The sequence below is a fragment of the Microtus oregoni genome, unplaced genomic scaffold (genome assembly GCF_018167655.1).
Source record: "Microtus oregoni isolate MIOR12 unplaced genomic scaffold, Mior012 000001F_ref0000356, whole genome shotgun sequence".
Classification (NCBI taxonomy): domain Eukaryota; kingdom Metazoa; phylum Chordata; class Mammalia; order Rodentia; family Cricetidae; genus Microtus; species Microtus oregoni.
Genome location: NW_024543060.1, coordinates 91,935,447 through 91,954,749, shown reverse-complemented (window position 1 = coordinate 91,954,749; position 19,303 = coordinate 91,935,447). Strand labels below are relative to the sequence as shown.

Here is a 19,303-nt window from a genome sequence, read left to right as displayed (position 1 = left end):
TTTGTAAACCGCACAAGTTACTTTAACATGTCACAGAAACTCAGGAAAGAAAGTAACTTCACATCGGTTCTTAGCTGAGACAATTGACCTATCAACAATCAAGGATCTATGAAGGAAAGGGAGGAACCACTCAGCCGACTGCCTGTCTAGCTCAGTCCTCAGCCCCACACCACCAGAGTCACACTAACAAGACCTACTGCTGAAGACATTTAACTCTGGCCATAAACATCCAAGGGAAGGACAATGTTGAAATTATATTTATTAATGTTTTATTATACATAATGTACTCTATTAGAGTTGGGGAAAAGGAGAACCCCCACACTCAAGTGAGATAAGAACCTTATTGTCTTTTACAAAATCTAATTAGAACTGACAATGTTATGGTTAGTTCTTAATTCCTGAGAACTGGAACATCATTAAGTTTTCTGTGAATTTACAACAAAACACTCATGTTAATATTTCAGTTACAGTATGTCTGAAAAAAATGTTAGCAAGGAAAACCATCATCTAATGTATGCATCAACTCAAGCGTGAATACACTGAAGCCCTGTCGCTCTGCAGTTTAAGATCATTTAAATATATCTCTCTTCAGAGATTTTATTTCATCTACACAGACTTATTATAATTCACCCAGACTGTAGTGACATTAGTTCTAACTACAGGTAGAACAATTATGTCACTTTCTTCCCAATTTTAAGTGTCCAGGGAGACAGTATGTAAACTCTAATGTGCAGGAATAATAATGAATGAACATTTTTTTAAATGAAAGAAAATACTGGTACTATAAATGGTGACAAATCTGATATAATCAAATCCAGTATCATTAATATAAACATTTATAATAATGAAAATATAAATTATTAATTATGCAGCATGCTTTAGGGCCATCTCTACAGTTAGTATCAATTACAAACATTAAATGCCTTTAATCCATCTTTTGTTCATAATTCTCTAAACCATGTTTAACATAATAAAAAACATTTCCAATCTATTCTGTTTCTTCTGATTTAACAGTCATAGTATTTAGCTTGGGCTGGGAAAGTTCCCAAGCCTAATCAATGAGTCCCAGGCAGGACCCTGTACCTCTCCACTCCAAAAGCTGGGGCCATGGAGCCATGTCAGAATTCTAAGTGTTAGGATTATTTGCAAGATTTATCCAAAAAATAGTTAAGCAGGCAAATGCAACAGAAAAACAAGCATTTCCAAAAGAAATGTCTGTATTACATCTAAAGTTTTAAACCTTCCTTTTCACCCCAAAGGCATCGTTTTATTATACGTTGAAAAGGCCATGACGGTTTCACTAACTAGCTAGCACAGCTTCACAAAAGTAACGCTGGCCGCTTGTTAGGAACTACATTTCCTCACGGCCTTTCTTTCTTTGAACATCAGAAAGTGACGTACTAGTTCCATTCTCACAGTGGTAATTACTGAAAGCCTGCCATAGTGCAGTATTATTTAATCATTACACTGGATTTAAAGTAAAAATCTTTCTAAATTGCCACCAGAATTTCAATTTAATGTAACGAAGAAACCTGAGTTTGGTTGTAGGATAATTCATTCTTGTTTTCCCCAGTATCAGAGTGCCTTCAAACGCAGTGAAGCTTCAAGTGGGAGTCTATGGCTTAATCTGAGTTTTCTTTGAGATTAAGTAAATCTTATATTTAAAGCAACTGTTGGAGGATAAATGTTCCCAAAGCAATGTAAACTATTATAAAATGTCTCATCAGACATCAGCAGCTCATGAAGAGTTACATGGGAACCGGTTAGCCACACTGCACAGACGGTCACACAGCACCTCACCTCTAGCGTCAACGCATCCTCAGGGTCTGATCAGATGGTCACGAATTTCAAGCTCATCTCTCTTTAAATCGAGTACTTACTGGCTGTGTACAGCATATGCACCGGCTTTCCTATGACTTGAGATCAACATGGATCAAAGACACACACAAATTACAAACACAGAGAGTACAGGAGATGGAAAGCAATGGTGTGGGAATCTGGACTTTCCCTTTGATAGCATCACGTCAAAGAGTCCAGCAGGAGCATCTTTAGCCTACACCCCAAAGATCCAGTATCTGTTTCTCAGCCCTTGAAAACCAGAGCATTAGAAATAAAATGGGCTTGACTCCAGAGCACTGCCATACAGAATTTTCCACGATGTGACCTAGGAAATGACAATTTCTCAAGCAGTCTGTAATCCACGGCACTGGGAAGGGACCACGACACCCAGCTGGCCCACACCATCATCTCACAACAGGGTCTGCAGACGCAGTGCCCTCAGGGACATCACCGTTGTTCGCTTTAGTTTCTTCTGAAAGCAAGAGAGAAAACATCAATGGAAATACCTGTCGGTTTTACAAAAGTTAATAAATACAATTTGAAAAAAGCTATACTACTAAATGTCAACTTATAAAGTTGCATCCATGAAGTATTTTTCTAACATCACAAATTATATTAGTTTGTTTAAATGTTAAAAAATCTTCCTTCCATCAGCCTAGCCAGACAGGAACCCAGACTGCCATTACTGACAAACACAGCTAGAAGGCATGTGTCAGAACAGTTTGGGTGAGTAACTTGCCATCAATAAAGAGTATTTATTTGTCTGTGTGTATGGTATGCACACAAGTGTACACACATATGAAGCATGTGTGCACACACTTACACATGGAAACCAGACAATGGACATTGGGTATCTACCTCTATCACTTTCCTCATTTAAAAAAAAATTATTTAATTTTTTTTCTTTTCTGCATGGGTATTTTGCCTACATGTATGTGTGGCACCCTAGGAGGCCAAAAGAGGGTGTCAGATCCCCTGGAACTGGGGTTATAGACGGTTGTGAACTGCCATGTGGATTCTGAAGTGAACCCAAACCCAGGTCATCTGGAAGAGTTCCAGTGCTTTTAACTGTGGAGACATTTCTTCGGTCCCTAGTTTTCTGATGCAGGTCTCTATAACAGAACCCAGAGCTTTCTTATTGGCTAAACTGGCTCTCCAGTGAGTCCCATTGATGAGCTGGGTTTGCAGACACATGCCACCATGCCTGGCTTTTACATGCTTGCTGGAGATTTGAACTCAGGTCCTCTAAGCATTTTACCTACCAAACAATCTCCCCAGTTCTTTTATTTTTTGAGACTTTGTAGGCCAGACTTGTCTAGAGTTTCTGTAGTCTACGGTAGCTTTGAACCCAGTGATCTGCTTCAGCCTCCCAAATATTAAGATTACAAGCATGAGCCATTGCCCCAGCTCATAATCTATTTTTTTACATTTTGGTTTTTCGAGACAGGGTTTCTTTGTGTAGCCCTGGCTGGCCTCTGCCTCTCAAGTGCTAGATTAGAGGTGTGCCCCAACACCACAGCTTTTATTATCTGTGCCAACAAATTTTTGGCACTTTGTGCAAAATGTTATGTTAGCATACATTTTATGTCAGCAGGTGACAGTCATTTGAGTTCTGTACTAGGCAGCTCTCACCACTCAGGCAACTGCAGTTGAACACAGCTGTAATGAGAAGACTGACGAGAGTGACATCACCAGACAGTGTCCTGAAGAACAGGACACAGCAAGAAGCTCCACAGGATCAGCCTGGAGACTAGGCTGGCTGTGGCTGTCTTCATGCTTAGGCCTTAAAGCAAATACAAATCCCACTTGCAGTTTGCTTAGTCAGCGGCAGTAAAACCATAGCAACAGCTGAGTCTTCACAGCTCAGACAACCCAGCTTGTTTCTTCAGATGTGTGCGCCTGCACTGCTGTCTACAGCACTAACAAACAACAGTGCAGACAGACGGAGCATCGGGAATCGTCTCCAGCACATGCTTATTAGTCCAGACTTTAAAAATACCTGGATGTGCTTCTGATACCTAGTACTGATAAGTTACCCTTAACATATTCAACACTGACAAGAATAAACTGGTTTACATAAGTCTACTCAAAGAACAGCCTCCGCTCAATGCAAAAATGGAAAAAAAAATTAAAAACCACCTTCTTTTATGAAAATATTTTACATTTCAATTCATGAAAATTAACACAACAGATATAACATGGAAAAACCCATAAAATTCTAAATGTTACTTAGCTCCTGTACCTACATACGTTTCCTAATTTCCACAACGAAATGAACTAGATACTCCTCAGAGTAGACAATTGTTCTTCCATGTCACGTCTGAGAGAAATGGAGACCTGAGCTGTGAGGCACTGAGCAAGGCTTGTGCACACTGACTGAAGTATGTAAGCCCCCATAATCCTACAGACTAGGATGGGCGTAAGGCTTTCCACAGGGGCGTGGACCTCAGCAAGCAGAGTGGATGCTGTTACCATGACACCCACACCCCAGGGATTTCACGCTTCAACAAGCACAGTCACCTCGGGCATCTCTGCAGCTCAGCTGTTTGCAGCTGCTGCTAACCAGCCTCCTTCCCTCCTGATACAGGCTTGAGCAGTAAGGAGAAGGAAGCAGCTTGTTAAGTTTGTTAGATAAACCAGAGCACGGACTTAAGAAATAAAGTAAACCTTTCTCCACACCACATGGGATCCATGTGGGTGTTAGTGAAAGATTCCTTTCTAGGTCTATATGATTTTCCAAAAGATGAAGTAAACTAGAACTCTGACAGTCGCTGACCTATGCACAATCGAGCCTCGCTCACCTTCCTTCTCCTTCTTTTCCTGGCTCTCTTCAGCTGCACTCTTGTCTGCTCTGAAGAAAACCCTCGCGCTGCTCAGGGAGAAATACAGCAGCTCAAATTCCTACACGACAAAATTAGAAATAAAAAGGGAAATACGTTTTAACAAAACAACAAAGTAGCATTTTAATGTCTCTAAAGGAGTTCTCAGTACCCTGGCCATACCCGTGCACACGTGTGTATGGTGTGTCCAAGCCTGTTCACATGTGTGACTGGGAATTCGTGTGTGTGTGCGTGTGCATAGCTCCAAAGTTGAAGTCAGGTGTCCTCCTCAATCACCTTCCACGTCACAATTAAGGCATGGTCTGTCACTCAAACCTGGGGCTCACAGATTCTGGGTAGACTAGCTAGGCAGCTTGCTGGAAGGCACTTCCTGAATCTGCCTTCTAAGTGCTAGGATTACAGACAACTACACCTTCCCAGCTTTTCCATGGGTTCTGGGGACCTGAACTCCAGTTCACAGGTTTGTAGGACAAGCACTTCATACCCTGCCATATTGCCCAGTCCAATCTAATTTTTTATGACTAAATGGCTTCCAAATAAATTCTAACATGCATTCTTTTCACTGTTATTATCTCATATGGCTTCAGATAACAATTGTAGTGCAGATCAGTCAGCGGGGTCTGGACCCGAGGCCCTACCTGGATAGACCCCAGTAATGCCCATCATTACATCATCAGTCGGAGGGGTCTGGACCTGAGGCCCTACCTGCAGATAGACCTCCAGTCGCTTCTGAGTGAGGTTCATGGTCTGCAGCAGCTTCTCATCTTGACTAGTTGACTGAACATTCTGTTGCTTAGCAACTGCTCTTATCTCCTTTATGTACTTTTCTCTCACAGACTGGAACCAATGAAGTGAATCAAACTCCTGGTATTGATCCAAAAGCTTTAAGGTATAAGCCACACCTACAGTAAAACCAAAATTTAAATTTCAGTGAGTATAGTCCTCCTTTCTTTCTCCTGCACCTACAGATCCAAGCACTAAGCTAGTCACTTGAATCTCAACAGTTTCAAATCACATTTCACAGAAAAACTGATAGTTAACTAGGGTTCTCTACTAGGTTCCTTGGTTTGGGAGGGGGGGGACATAAAAAAGAAAAGAAAAGAGTAAATAATAGAATCCTGGACATCATCAGGGAAATAAGTTGTCCATGGTCACAATACAAAATCAAAGATAAACAGACAGGAGAAATGAGGACGGCTACATGGGCGCCAGTGAGACCAAACAGAAGATCAAAAATGAAAACCACAACAAAGCAAGCCCAGACAGAGGGCAAGCTGGACAAATAGCATTTCTGTTCTAATGGTATCAAATGACAACACAGGGGATGGAGAGGCCTTGAGACAAGCAGTGCTAACAGCAGGCACTCCTTAGAGAAAACAGCGTATTTTTAAGGTGCACAGAAATCTATTTTCAATTAATTTTTTTCTGAGAGCCCACTTTAAGGTAAACACAGAATTGGTGGGAAAATAGCTATATTAAGCTTACCCATGGCAAAACCATCATCAGTAAATGCTGCTCCTATTTTATTTTTTTTATTCAGTTTCTCTTTGCAGCTTATAGAATGTTCTACAAAGTTGAGTGTCTAAAAGGAAAGAAGACACAGAAAAACAACTGAGCTAATAAAGTCCACGAATTTGCTACAACAGACATTTCAAGAACTACAACCATAATTTCTTCTCAGCTCCTGAGTAAACTGGCTCCTGGTGAGGACACGAACCCCTAAGTGTCTCTGAGGGCTGTTAGGCCAAGTCCTCTAGCATGAGACTCCCCTCCACTGATCTTACCCTGGCACAGTGCTCGGGGGAAGTCATTGTGCACAGTTTAGTGAGAACATTGACTCTTAGGAGATCTTGACCCAAAGTGAAACACAAGGAAACATGGGGAGCAGAAAATGGTTTCACTTTACCTCAAAACATAAGCACTTTTTACAAAGCAATCCTTCCTTCCGCCTCCACTGATCATCCTAAAATACTACATAGTAGTGGCTCTTACTAACTATAAAATATCTGACAATCACAATCAATCTGTGAAATCTTTGTCGACTCCCATTTAGTCTCTCTCTTTTTTTTTTTAAATTGACAGCTCATTATATTTATCTTCTCCCCTGGACTCAGACTATAAAGCACAAAAAATAGCACACTATGTCTTTGTACTACACTTAGTCTATTCTATAATGGAACTTTTAAAAACCCCAGACTCTTCCCTCAATTCACCTATGGTTCCACGGGTGCCTAGCATGGTCTGTATATGATGATCTCAAGATTAAAGGAGCATGAGGAGGATTCAAGTCAGTACATATAATATTACCAAGTAACACACATCTTTAACCTGGGCACTCAGCAGATGTATACGGGCATCTCTGCCATATTCGAGGTATTAAAAACAACAGTAAACAATAGATGTATGAAACAGAAAGGAAGGTGTTTGGTGTTGGGGAACAATTTCTAATAGGTGATGATGTTCGTATACTAGGTAATTAGCAATTCAAGGAGAGGAGGTTTTATTTTGAGCACTTAAAATTTTTTTCTTTTGTTTTTATGTGTACGCATGTTTGCCTGCATGTACATATATGCATCATTTGCATGCAGTGCCAACAGAGGTCAGACGGGGGTGTCAGATCCCCCGGGACTGTAGATACAGACAGCTCTGTGCTGCCATGTGGCTTCTGAGAAAAGCAGCAGTGCTCGTATCCACTGACTCAGGCCTCTAGCAGTTCCTGTTGTTTGTTTTGAAAACCACCGCATATAGTTCAGGCTGGCCAGGGATAGTTTTCAACTCTGGATCCTCCTATTTCTTTCTACCTCCCTCTCAAAAGCAGAGATTACAAAAATGGACCACCACATCCAGACTACAGAGTGCTGGGGTAGAACCCGCATGCTGGACGAGCACTGCACTCAAGTTGCACCCCAGAGTATGATCCGAATAAGATGAAATAAGAAGCTATCATGTGCCTTAAAGACAGCAACCTCCTAAGATCAGATTGATTGCTAATATATACCTTTCTAAACTCATTTCTCTCGCCGCAAAAACTGTTTCTATAATGTAATTTGTGCTGACTTGAGCTATTTTTAGAGAGCAACCATGGAATTAGCGAAGAAAACAAACATTTCAGGAGAAAGCACTACAAAGTCATTACAGGTGCGGGTGTTCACAGCTGAAAGGGGAAGTTATCCCGAAAGGTATGTTGGAACAAACCTGACATCATAATAAGTTGATCTGCAGGAAGCAGTTAAAATGATTCTATGGCAAAATTCTGTGTAAAGATCCTACGGCATACGTGGAAGGACACACTCTCAAGTGACTGACAACATGACTTTCTCTTGCCATTAGTAAGAACCTATCAGCTATGAAACTTCAGCTGCAAGTCCAAGCTTTTGGTCATAACTGCTGACGTCACAATCCCATTGATAGCCAGAGGTATGAATGTACTTCACGCTTATGGAAAGTGAATCTGTAGTAACACCTATTAAAAACTCACTTCTAGTTTTTCAAATACTCACTAGAGGAGGGACAATGATATAGAAATTCCGGAGATGTATATTCTTTGGCCTTCGAAATTCTGGAGCAAAAACATCTACAAGCATTTTGAAATATTCTGTGCCTTCAGCAGAATTTCGGGTATGATCACTGAGGACTGAGTCCAAATGCCTACAAAACAAAACAAAACATTCCTTGGTGTGGCTTTTTAAAAATTTAGGTCTTTCATTAGATTAAATAATGCTACTCCAAATCAGGAAACAGCATAAAATTTCCAGGGACTTCAGGATGAGCAGAAACTAATCAGCACCACGTACTGAACTCAGTGCCTTAAAGAGCAGCTGGTATTTCTTTTCCTTTCCTTTTTGTGCATTCATTCATTGTGTTCATACACACGTACATATGACTGCGTGTGTCATGCACGTGAACACACACTGTATGTAAGTCGAACCTGTGGAGTCAGTTTGTTCTGACCATTGGGCTCTGAGGGTGAAGCACAGATCGTCAGGCTAAGTGGCAAGTGCTCTTATTTGCTGAGCCACCTCAGCATCCAACTCTTTAAAACATTAGTGGAATAGTGTTCATATAGGCATGCATGCATGCGTGTGTGCAAGCAAATTCATGAACATGTAAATATGAGAGAAAAACTTGCAGTAGCTGGTTTCTTCCTTTCACCATGTGGATTCTGAGGCTTGAAATCAGGTTTAGTAGCAAGGATTTTGTGCATTAAATGATCTTGTTGGCTGGGTCTCTATTTCTTGAGAACCCATGTTCACTGTAAATATATTCTGCAGCACTAAACCTCTCCACTAATGTTTCTAGCATCTGTTTAGCCTCCATCTGGTCCTCCTTTCAGAGCTGAACGTCTCTTACAATCTTCAGAACCAGCAGCTTCTACGGCTGGGGATTAAGTAGAACTACTACTATTCTCAAGCTCCATGAGTGGAAGGTTTTCTGAGATGCACATGAAGCAACTAGATATGCTCTTCATCCTGAGAGACGCTCCATCCTAACAGACTGGCAGTGTGGTAAGTGGGAACTGAAGCAGAGCTGCACTGAATACCCCGAAACTATTAACAGCACAGCATAGCAGCAGACCACACCGCTGCAGCGTACCCTGTGGTTCCCTAGCATCTCCAGGCTGGCTGGGATTGCTCCTCCCTGTTGCCCTGCCCAGCATCACAACAATCACAGCGCATAATACTTGCCTGGAAAAAGAATTAAAATAAAAAACAAGTAATATGGTTTCAATTGAATGCTTATCATTTTTATAATATCATAATAACCAAAGTTAAAATTATTTAGTTCAGGCAGCATCTGTATATTCCATCACCCTAGAGCCTCCATGTGTCTGGGAATGAAGCCCTCTACAATAGCAGCTAAGTGCTCTTAACTACCGAGCCATGGCATCAGCACCGGATGAATTCGTCTTATGAATGAGGTTTTAGGTATCACCTACAGTCACTCGCTCCAGACAGGAATATGTGACTGACAGCTGCATGTGCACAGCACTCTCCAGAAGATCACTTTCTGGTCAGGTGGGAAAGATCTTAGACTACAAACACGGTCATACCTATCTTCTCACTGCCTTCTGGAAGCGAATCTCAGCATCCCAGTCTTGGCCACTCCCCAGCTTACCTAGCTGCTCTGAGCGTTTCTTCTGCAAGCCCTTCCTCCTTTACTAGCTCTTCAAAGCTCACAATGTCTTCAAGATCTGGCACAAATCTACGTGAGAATTTGAGAAGGAATTTATGGGGGCAAGTAAAATATATGCAACCAACACATACATGAAGTACTATGGAAGGGTAAAAATTAAGTATGTTATTTGGGAAAAACTTTGCATTTCAAGTAATATTGTTAATATCACTGTAGTTCCACATCAAACTTTATGTGCTCACACTCTAATACTCAAAATTAGCAATCTTTACATTCATTAGTTATGCTGATAAAAATCACTGTATTTTAAAGAAATATTTTCAAAGATAGTCTTTTTTTTAAACAATCTTTTCTTTTTAAAATGTTTTTAACAGACTTATTTCTATTTTATGTGTACGGGTATTTGCCTGCCTGTGTGTCTATGTGCCACGCCTGTGCAGACTGAAAAAGGGTGTTAGATCTCCTGGATCTAGAATTACAGCCAGTTGTTTGCAGCTGTATGGGTGCTGGGAAATGTACCCAAGAACTCTGGAGGAGTAAATGCTATACCATTTTTCTAGCCCCCTAATATAATCTTAAAATGTAAGAGATAAAATTCCTCAGGTGTTAGGAACAATGTTTTCTTCACTAGGAAGAAAACCAGTTTACTGAGTTTACATCAAAGGGGCAGAGGTTAGGCAGTAACACCTCAAATGTATTGAAAAAGCACAAGTACATTTTCTATAGTATTATGAAACAAAGATAAAATTTCACAAACAAGGCAGAAATCATGTTTGAATCCATACCTAATGGCATTGCTGCTACAGTGAAGACCACCAGATCTTATCATCCGTATATAGCCCATAGCATTACCTTCAAAATTCACAAAGAAAGCACGTCTTTACATGAGCAATTCTAACAATCAGGACAAGATATATACAGTAATCGACTGGGAAGTTTCCACTCCTAAGTACCAAAATATTCTGCTTTAATTTTAATTTCTGTTCCATAAAAAGAAAAAGAGTTGTGCATTTGAAAGTTAAATTTAGATATACACAGACATTACTATTTTAAGATAAATGTAATTCAGTTGACAAATTAAAACCATTAATTGCTAGTTAGCTTCATTAAAATGATCAAACATTTTAAAATTATAGTACAATTTCCCACACACTCCTCTAAGTGCTGTCAGGAAATCTTTACTTGGGACCTCCCAAATTTGTCTCTCTAGCATGGACTCCTCTGATCTCGAGACTCTGCTGTCCCACGTGTACCCTGCTAACGGGTCTTTACTCGCTTCACTCCAGCCCTATTCCAGACTGTCCTCAAAAATGCCTGGGAGACTTGGGCTTTTACACTTCCACTGCCTGTCTGGTACTCTCCTTCCCCAGACACACACAAGGTTTATCTGTTCCATTATTTAGGGTCCTGAATATCACTGCACAGGACTGCTCAGCCCACCACATCTTACCCAGAACGCCGGAACAGGTACCCTATCTTTTTGTCTGCCACTCCTCAACTAGGGTAAGGACCCACTGAGTTACGGCATCTGCCTTCTTCACTATCCTATCCCTAAAGCAAACAAGTCCTGAGTCACAAAAGGAATTCGATATGCAATGGAAATGAAATTACTTGGGAGAAAAAGATAGGCCAAATAAAAAGGTAACAGTTAATATCTCATAAGCATTATAGTTCCGATATTAATGCTACACAGTAACAATCATGACCTACATTAAGGCCTATTCCAACTGTTCAAGTTCTAAAAAATATGTAACATGCATTTTTAAAAATTATATATTTTATTTAGAGTGTGTCATGTCTCTGGAGAGTTTTTTAAAAATATATAATTTAATTTTATGTGCACTGGTGTGAGAATGTCAGATGCCCTGAAACACATAGACAGTTGTGAGCTACCATGTGGGTGCTGAGGAACTAAACCTGGGTCTTCAGAAGAAGTACTCTTAACCACTGAGCCATTTCTCTGGTCCCATTAACACACATCTTTTAAAAATTAAATACCTAAATTGTTTCAACTAAAGTAAAAGGCACGCTGAGAATAGTATTAAAAGCAAAAGGCCTAGTCAGGCTACTGAACTGAAATCTAGATTCTACTATGTGTTAGCTGTGACCTAGATCAAGCTATATAAATTACTAGTACGTCAACCTCCTCATCTGTTAGACTCTAAAGGCAGGGACTTCACTCACTGTCACAGCAGCATCTGAGACTTTCATTGATCGTAAATCCTCCAGGATGAGCGAATGGGAACACGTCACATACTATGGGTGGCTTCATACAAAGTCACTGCCCTGACTCTCGCTGAGGAGAGTTCCCATGAGCTGGCCCTGTGGATGGCTCAAGTGTCACCATCACTTTATTTCTCAGTTTCTCGTCAGCACACGTCATAAGCTGTGATGGCAGTAACAGAGACCACACATGCCAACAGTGCAGAACGAGAGCCTGCTAATCTTTGAGCTTAAATGGAGTTCTTCCCTCTAAAAATTATGTACTGTATTTCAAAAGTCAAGCCTGCTTCTAAAACATGGCAAATCCTACACAAAGCACGAAATGGCACAGCACTAAAAAAATTACATCATTCAATAAATAATCTATAATCAAACTTACACAAAACCTACTAAACTACCTTTAACTTACCAGTTGATTCTTAATTGTGAATGTAATTCTGGGGTGCATTTATTACGTGAATGTCTAATTTAACAAATTTTATTTAACCATTGATTGGTATTTCCTACACAACAGTTTAGTAAGTGGAATGAAGTAGAAGCATTCACACAATACATGAACTGTCTCATATATGTGGTGTGTGTGATTCTGGCACTTGCACTATATTTCTCAATACTTTGAGGTGACTTACCAATCTGGCTGATGAGCTGCCTGAACTGGTCAAGGTAGCTCTGTCCCTCTGGTGTGATTCCAAGTTTTCTTATGCCGCGATTGAATTTTTCTGCTCTATCAAAAGGATACTAAAGAGATAAATTTAAGGATAACTTTAGGCCCTTAAAACAAAATCCTTGGTAAATGGCTCATGAAATAAGTCACTCAGGTCTAATGACAAATCTGTAACAACAAGCCCTGCTGGTGTTCAGAATGCTTCTGCAGATGCTGTTTTAGTCTTAGCTACAGGGAGAAACTGATGACATGCAACTTATCCCCACCACAGGAGCCGCCCAGCCCTAACCACTCTATCAGACCAAGAGAAGGAACTGAGCCAGTAACTGCATGTGTTCACATATTTGTAAACCAGTTCCTATAGGCCTGTTGCTGAAGAATTTACACACATTCCTTCCAAATGAATAAATAAGCTGCTTAAAATGCTAAGCTCAGTAGCACAAAACTATGATGCCAGCTCTGGAGGGCAAAAGCAAGAAGATCAGAGTTCAAGACCCTCCTTGGCTATGAGCAAGTGTGAGGTCAGTCTCACATGAAACCCTGCCTCAAAACCAAAATAGAAAAAAAAAATTTTCTAGTTGCCTTCATCAGTTTGGGGTGAAAAAGGCTTTCCAAGTTCTGGCTAACACTTACTGCAATGACACCGTGCTCTACAGCAGCATGGTGACCTGCCACCTCCACCCCATATAAAGACATCCAGCACATTCCTCTACTGACGATGTCCTGGCATTAATTCCTACACTACCACGGAATACACTCAGGAGCTATTATACATACAGGTAAGACTAGGGGAACCTTTGTGTAATTCACATAGTTCCATAAACAGCAGAGCAGATGCAGAACCCATTTATCTTCAGCTATGGCCTCTGTCCTAACTTCCTACACAGCAAGAGCTTTTTATCTCACACTGGGAAAACTCACACGGAGGGCAAAGGGAAAACAGAGTTCTGTTTATGAGCACAGGTTCTGCTGTATTTGGCTATTTCAGGTGTATTTTTGTTTTCCTTATGGTAACAAGGGGACAAGGCAGACAAGTCCATTGCCAAGAAGCTACATTCCCAGCCTCCAAACCAGCACTGCTAAAAACTACTGGTAGGGAATCAACTGTGCAGCATTTCTGGAGTATCAGACAGCATGTGCCAGAAATCTGCCTTTAGCCTCCCGAGAGAACACAGGAAGTTGCGGGGAAGCAGGAGAGGAGGGCAGACGGGGGAGGAGACGGGGGAAAGACAGTCATGGAGAGGTGTAGTAACAAAGCCAGCGTAACCATCTGTCATTACACAGCAGTCCAATCCAGGTACTAAGAATACACAGCATACCTTGTGATCATTTTGGTCCTTGATCTCCCTGAAAAATCGAATATCTTTAATCAATCTGGATTTGATATGTTCATCATACATAAACTGGCTAAATATATAGAACTTCTTTTTCAAAAACTGGTAGGTAAAATTAACCTATAAAATTAAAAAATGAAAAGTTAATATGAAATTTCAAATAAATGGTACAGAGTAAGTGATCTAAAAGTACTATTTATGAAGTTCAACTAGTAATGGAGTTGAAATATTTAAATAGTTTTTAGTGCCCAAATTCATAGAAGTTTCTACAGACTTCTCTTATACAAGCTGCTCTCTCCTCCTATGGGGGCGGGGGGAGACAGTCTCATGCTAGGATTCAGACCTACACTGGGAAAAAGTATCAGCCCTACAAGTAACTGCAAGTAAGGGACAGGATGCTGGGGAAGGCACCAAGCCACCACTCGTCTAGCTGGCTCTGAAGCCGTCCACATCAAGGCAGTGTGCCTGTTCCACTCTAGAGGTCTCTGCTCTCATTAGGTCAATTCAAGCAGAGTAGCAACAACTTCAACATGCACTAACCAATCATTAAGTCACAACTGCAATGATTTCTAAAATTCAAGAGTGCAGGTGCTTTGAGAATGACTATCTAAAGGCCCAACCCAAACTCACAAGCCTTCAGAGAGCGAGATGTGAGCTGAGATTCGAGTATTAATTCTGTACCGCAATGGAAGCCTACACCAACCCCTATGCCATTACTCTCAAATGTTACTAAGGGTGTTGACCAACGTACTGTCTACACTTCCCTCTTTACAGAAAAGGGTGCTTACTTATGACATAAACATTTAAGGCATAGTTGCCTTGGTCTTCTCTACTTTTCTTGTTCTCTCTTTCCCGCTTTATTAGTGGGTAACCTGCCACTCTGATTCTCATCTCCTGCCTAGGTAACTTACATGCATATCAATATTCTTCTATTACCAAGAAGGCAGAAAACGTCTGCTTTTCTCACTCCCGTGCTTAGTAAACGCCTGATAAGCACAGAATCTACTACCAACACTGGTTTGCTACAATGGAGGAAAGCATTTCTCCTCAGGACTCTATAACCTATTTACTCTTAAAGGCTCAGACGAGATCCCTACCTGAGGACACCTTATGTGTGATGCTGACTCTGAATCTCGCTTCTGCACTGGCGACCACTGATGAAAGCTCTGGTCGTACCACACACCACCTCAGAAACTACAGCCTTCTTCGTGCACCAAAATGACCCAACTGGCTTCCAGTCCTCTCCTCATAACCCTTCCCTCACTACAAATAGTTTAATGGTCTTTATAAGCACATAAAATTAGCCATACCTTATGAGAGGAAAAATAGTTTAGTGGTTTCTACAAGTAACTGCCCATTTCAAGTAAGAGTCAAAATATTTTTAGTAAATGGCTTATGAACATGGTTATTAAATAATTAGGCATTCTCTACCCTTAAAAACATCACAAATTACAGTAAGTAACCCAGTCCCAGTGATTCATTTCAGAGAGTACAAGAGAACCAACATACAGTGTACTGACTTCCACTGTTAACAATATGGCCCAGAGGGCTAAGAAACCTAATACAGCCTTTTCCATCATAGTGCCCACCAAATTCAACACAATGTAACAACAGATATTTTTATTCAGACCATCAGAAAAAAAGTGGAAATTCAGGTGTGATATAAACAGGAAGCAATGCATGCTTATTAAAATGTTCTATAAAAAATCTTCCAAATTACTAAATTCAGCAAGAGTTTATTACCCACAAAAGATGCTTACTGTTGTGTTCATGATTCCTGTCCCATGTGTCCGAATTGAATTAGCAATATGTCGAATGTTAATAGTATTCAAATGCTTATTATTGCTTGTCCGTTCAATAAAAATCTGAAATGCAAACAAATTTAGGAACAGTAAGAATACACCTATCCCAAATGCTGGTTAGTAACCCAACAAAAAGTTTAAAACAGTAAGAACACACCTATCCCAAATGCTGGTTAGTAACCCAACACAAAATTTAAAACAGTAAGAGTACACCTATCCCAAATGCTGGTTAGTAACCCAAGGATAATTTAATAGAAAGGCCACTAAGAGGACATGGCCACACTACAGTAGAGAATATCCAGGGATCTCAACATCTGTGGTGGTGCACTCCTTTAAGCCCAGCACCCAGAACATAAAACTCTGTGTTCAAGGCTAGCCTGGCCTATTTAGAGAGTTCCAGGCTAGCCAGAGCTATATTGTAAGACCCTGTTTTCAAGGGGAGAAAAAAAAAACTCTAAAAAAATTATTCTCTGTTTTACACGTGTTATCAACTTTCACCTTTGAAAAACCAATCCCTGGTCTTTGGGGCATTCCATTATAAAGTCATCCCTATAAAAACTGGGTTTCAGGTGGGCATGGCAGTGTATTACTGTAATCCCAACATCCTGGAGGCATTAGTCCAAAGCCAGTCTAGGCTACATGTAAATTCTAGGTCAATCAGGACTACAGAGTGAAATCTTGCCTTAAAACACAAAGCAACAAATAAAACCTTTTTTCTAAATTCCACTCACCTGATTATTGAGATTATAGAGGTATCGAGAGACAAATATGTGAATGTTTCTCATAATTTCCAGAACGTCAAGCCCCTACAACACAATGCACACAGAAACCCATGACTGAGTTGAGCATGGTTAGTCAGCCATGCATGAGCTAATACTCTTCCTTACTAATGACACAGCTGCCTAGCCGTCTGCATGATTTTAAACTACATAAAAGGCACCACCAAAGTTCCACGAGCCATGTACACAGCCCTGAGTCTGCTGCTCTGTATTTTATCCCCCATGTTCTCACGAGACCCAGAGCACAGCTATCTCCCAACTAACCTTCAACTTCTCTTCTTCTTCTTCTTCTTTTAACAAAGTAAACTAATGACTAGACTCCAAGTTACTTAAAAGACATCATACATTTATAAAAATGTATAATACTTTTCTGAAATTACACAAGAACTACTCTTCATATATAATTTTCAAAATCATCAGGTATTACTCTTCTAAACACCAGAAGAAAAGAAAACAAAGCTAAGATAGTATTCTCAGGTCAGACAGCTAGAACAGACAAAACCTGGAATTTTAGAAAGTCTAATTTCAAAAGTTTATGCTTCTTTTGAGTAGACCAGATCCCTTTTAAAGATTTGGTTATATTTTTGTAATCATATGAAAGTGTGTGGGGTGTGCATCTAGATCACCTAGAGCTGGACTAACAGCTGTGAGCCCTCTGGTATGGGTGCTAGAGGCAGAACTCAGGTCCTCTGCAAGAGCAGTGTATGCTCTCAAATGCTGAGTTGTGTCTTCAGCTCCCAGATCACTTTATAAACACACACACACACACACACATTTATGTTTGTTTTGTTTTTCAAGACAGTGTTTTTCTGTGTATCCCTGGCTCTCCTGGAACTTGCTCTGTAGATCAGACTGGCCTCAAACTCAGAGATCTGACTGCCTCTGCCTCCCCAGAACTGGAATCAAACGCGTTTGCCACACGTGTATACACGTATGTGTATGTACATGTGTACATTTCGTATGTGTATGTACATGTGGACCTTTTTTATGTGTATACACGTATGTGTATGTACATGTGTATGGGTGTTTTGCCTACATATGTCTGTGCACTACTTGCGTGAAAGTGCCTGCAAAGATGAGAAGAGGCCACCGGATTCCATGGAACTGAAGTTACAAACCACTGTGAGCATGTAGGTGCTGGGAACCAAACAAACCCAGGTCCACTGCAAGAAAAGTAAATGCTCTGGATGCTAAACTATCTCTCCAGCCACCAAACACTTTAACTCTAGTAGAGTCCTCCTGTCTCCGCGTGCTTCCCCAACACTGGGGGTAGACCACATATTACTCTATAGCTGTGCTAACCAGTGCTCAAAGTGTCACCACAGTACACTCACACATTGGACCTTTGCTACCCCAGACGTTTCTCCACATATGTTTTATCTCCCCCAGTCTATAAGCTTATGAACTAAATCCTTAGACGTGGTTCATTATCCAGGATTCTCTAGACATATTCTATATGCTCAAATACATGAGCGAAAGAGGCACAAAACGATTCTGGAAATAATCCATAAATACAACAAGTTAAAGAAAAATTATGGTACTCAGATTTTGGGACAGACGGTTTCTTTTGATAAATATTAACATGATTACTTTAAAAAGAATTACACATAAAATAACCCTGAATTGCTACATTCATAAAATACTGACATATTATAAATTGGCTAATTGAATTAGCAAAACCAAATGCTTCTTTGCAATTTGCACATAACTAGATAGTTGCTTTTCTAATTTGTTAAAGTTAATATACTACACCCATTTAAAATCCAGCCTTGTCTATAAGTCATCTCACTATCTTACTAGATTCCTAAAAAGCCTGTGTGTGTGTATATATATGTCTGCATTTATTTCATATGCTCAGAACAGAGTATGCCCAGGAAGGCAATGATAAATTCTTTAGCAAAGCCCATTAAGTATCATCTAATATTTTATCCTTATCAAATATGAGATTTATGGAACAAAAATTTTTCTTAAGAACTACATTAAGGGGATATAGAGCTATCTCAGTGGTTAAGAGCCTTGTCCTTAGGGAGAACCTGGTTTTGCTCCCAGAACCCACATGGTGGTGCAGTGCCATCTACAGATGCTTCAGTTCCAAGGATCTGACCTCTTCTGACCTCTGCAGGCACCAGACACTCACATGGTGCAGATACTCACATACAGGCAAAACACTCATACCCATAAAATAACTGAGTCTAAAAAAAAGTGTGTGTGTGAGAGAGAAAGAGAGAGGTTTCATGAATGAATACTGACATGTTGTCTGACCACATCAGGAACTGTACACATACCTGCTCCAGAGTCTGGCTAGGAAGATGCGCCTCTGTCATAACCAACCCATAGCGCTGAGTAGCCAAATTCCTCATTTCGCTGTAAGTGGCCCAATCATGAAGGGCCACTGTTGTGAGATTGTAGAAAGTCTTGTCTAGGTAGTGAGTTACATACGCTACAAAACAAACCCACAAAATGCCATGTTTAATTCATGATCAAGAAAAGAGAAATGAAGCTAAAAAGGAAAAGAACACATAATTTTAAAATTGATTTGTTCCTTTAAAATAATGTGCTAGGGTTGGGCAGTGGTGGCGCATGCCTTTAATCCCAGCACTGGGGAGGCAGAGGCAGCTGGATTTCTGTGAGTTCAAGGCCAGCCTGGTCTTCAAAGTGAGTTCCATGACAGGCACCAAATCTACAGAGA

General features: G+C 40.4%; 1 protein-coding gene across 1 annotated transcript in view; it reads right to left on the bottom strand.

Moving 5' to 3' along the window:
- Nucleotides 1–241: 241 nt before the first annotated feature.
- Washc4 (WASH complex subunit 4) overlaps nucleotides 242–19,303 on the bottom strand; it is a 47,738-nt gene continuing 28,676 nt past the window's right edge. Inside the window, exons 22-33 of the mRNA XM_041673194.1 lie at nucleotides 18,900–19,054; nucleotides 16,567–16,641; nucleotides 15,794–15,898; nucleotides 14,019–14,153; nucleotides 12,665–12,773; nucleotides 10,598–10,664; nucleotides 9,795–9,881; nucleotides 8,180–8,327; nucleotides 6,165–6,261; nucleotides 5,385–5,581; nucleotides 4,641–4,740; nucleotides 242–2,311 (exon numbers count right to left, since the gene is read on the bottom strand). Of these exons, the coding sequence (XP_041529128.1) occupies nucleotides 2,244–2,311; nucleotides 4,641–4,740; nucleotides 5,385–5,581; nucleotides 6,165–6,261; nucleotides 8,180–8,327; nucleotides 9,795–9,881; nucleotides 10,598–10,664; nucleotides 12,665–12,773; nucleotides 14,019–14,153; nucleotides 15,794–15,898; nucleotides 16,567–16,641; nucleotides 18,900–19,054 (1,343 nt within the window). The 3' untranslated portion in view covers nucleotides 242–2,243. The remainder of the gene's footprint in view (nucleotides 2,312–4,640; nucleotides 4,741–5,384; nucleotides 5,582–6,164; nucleotides 6,262–8,179; nucleotides 8,328–9,794; nucleotides 9,882–10,597; nucleotides 10,665–12,664; nucleotides 12,774–14,018; nucleotides 14,154–15,793; nucleotides 15,899–16,566; nucleotides 16,642–18,899; nucleotides 19,055–19,303) is intronic.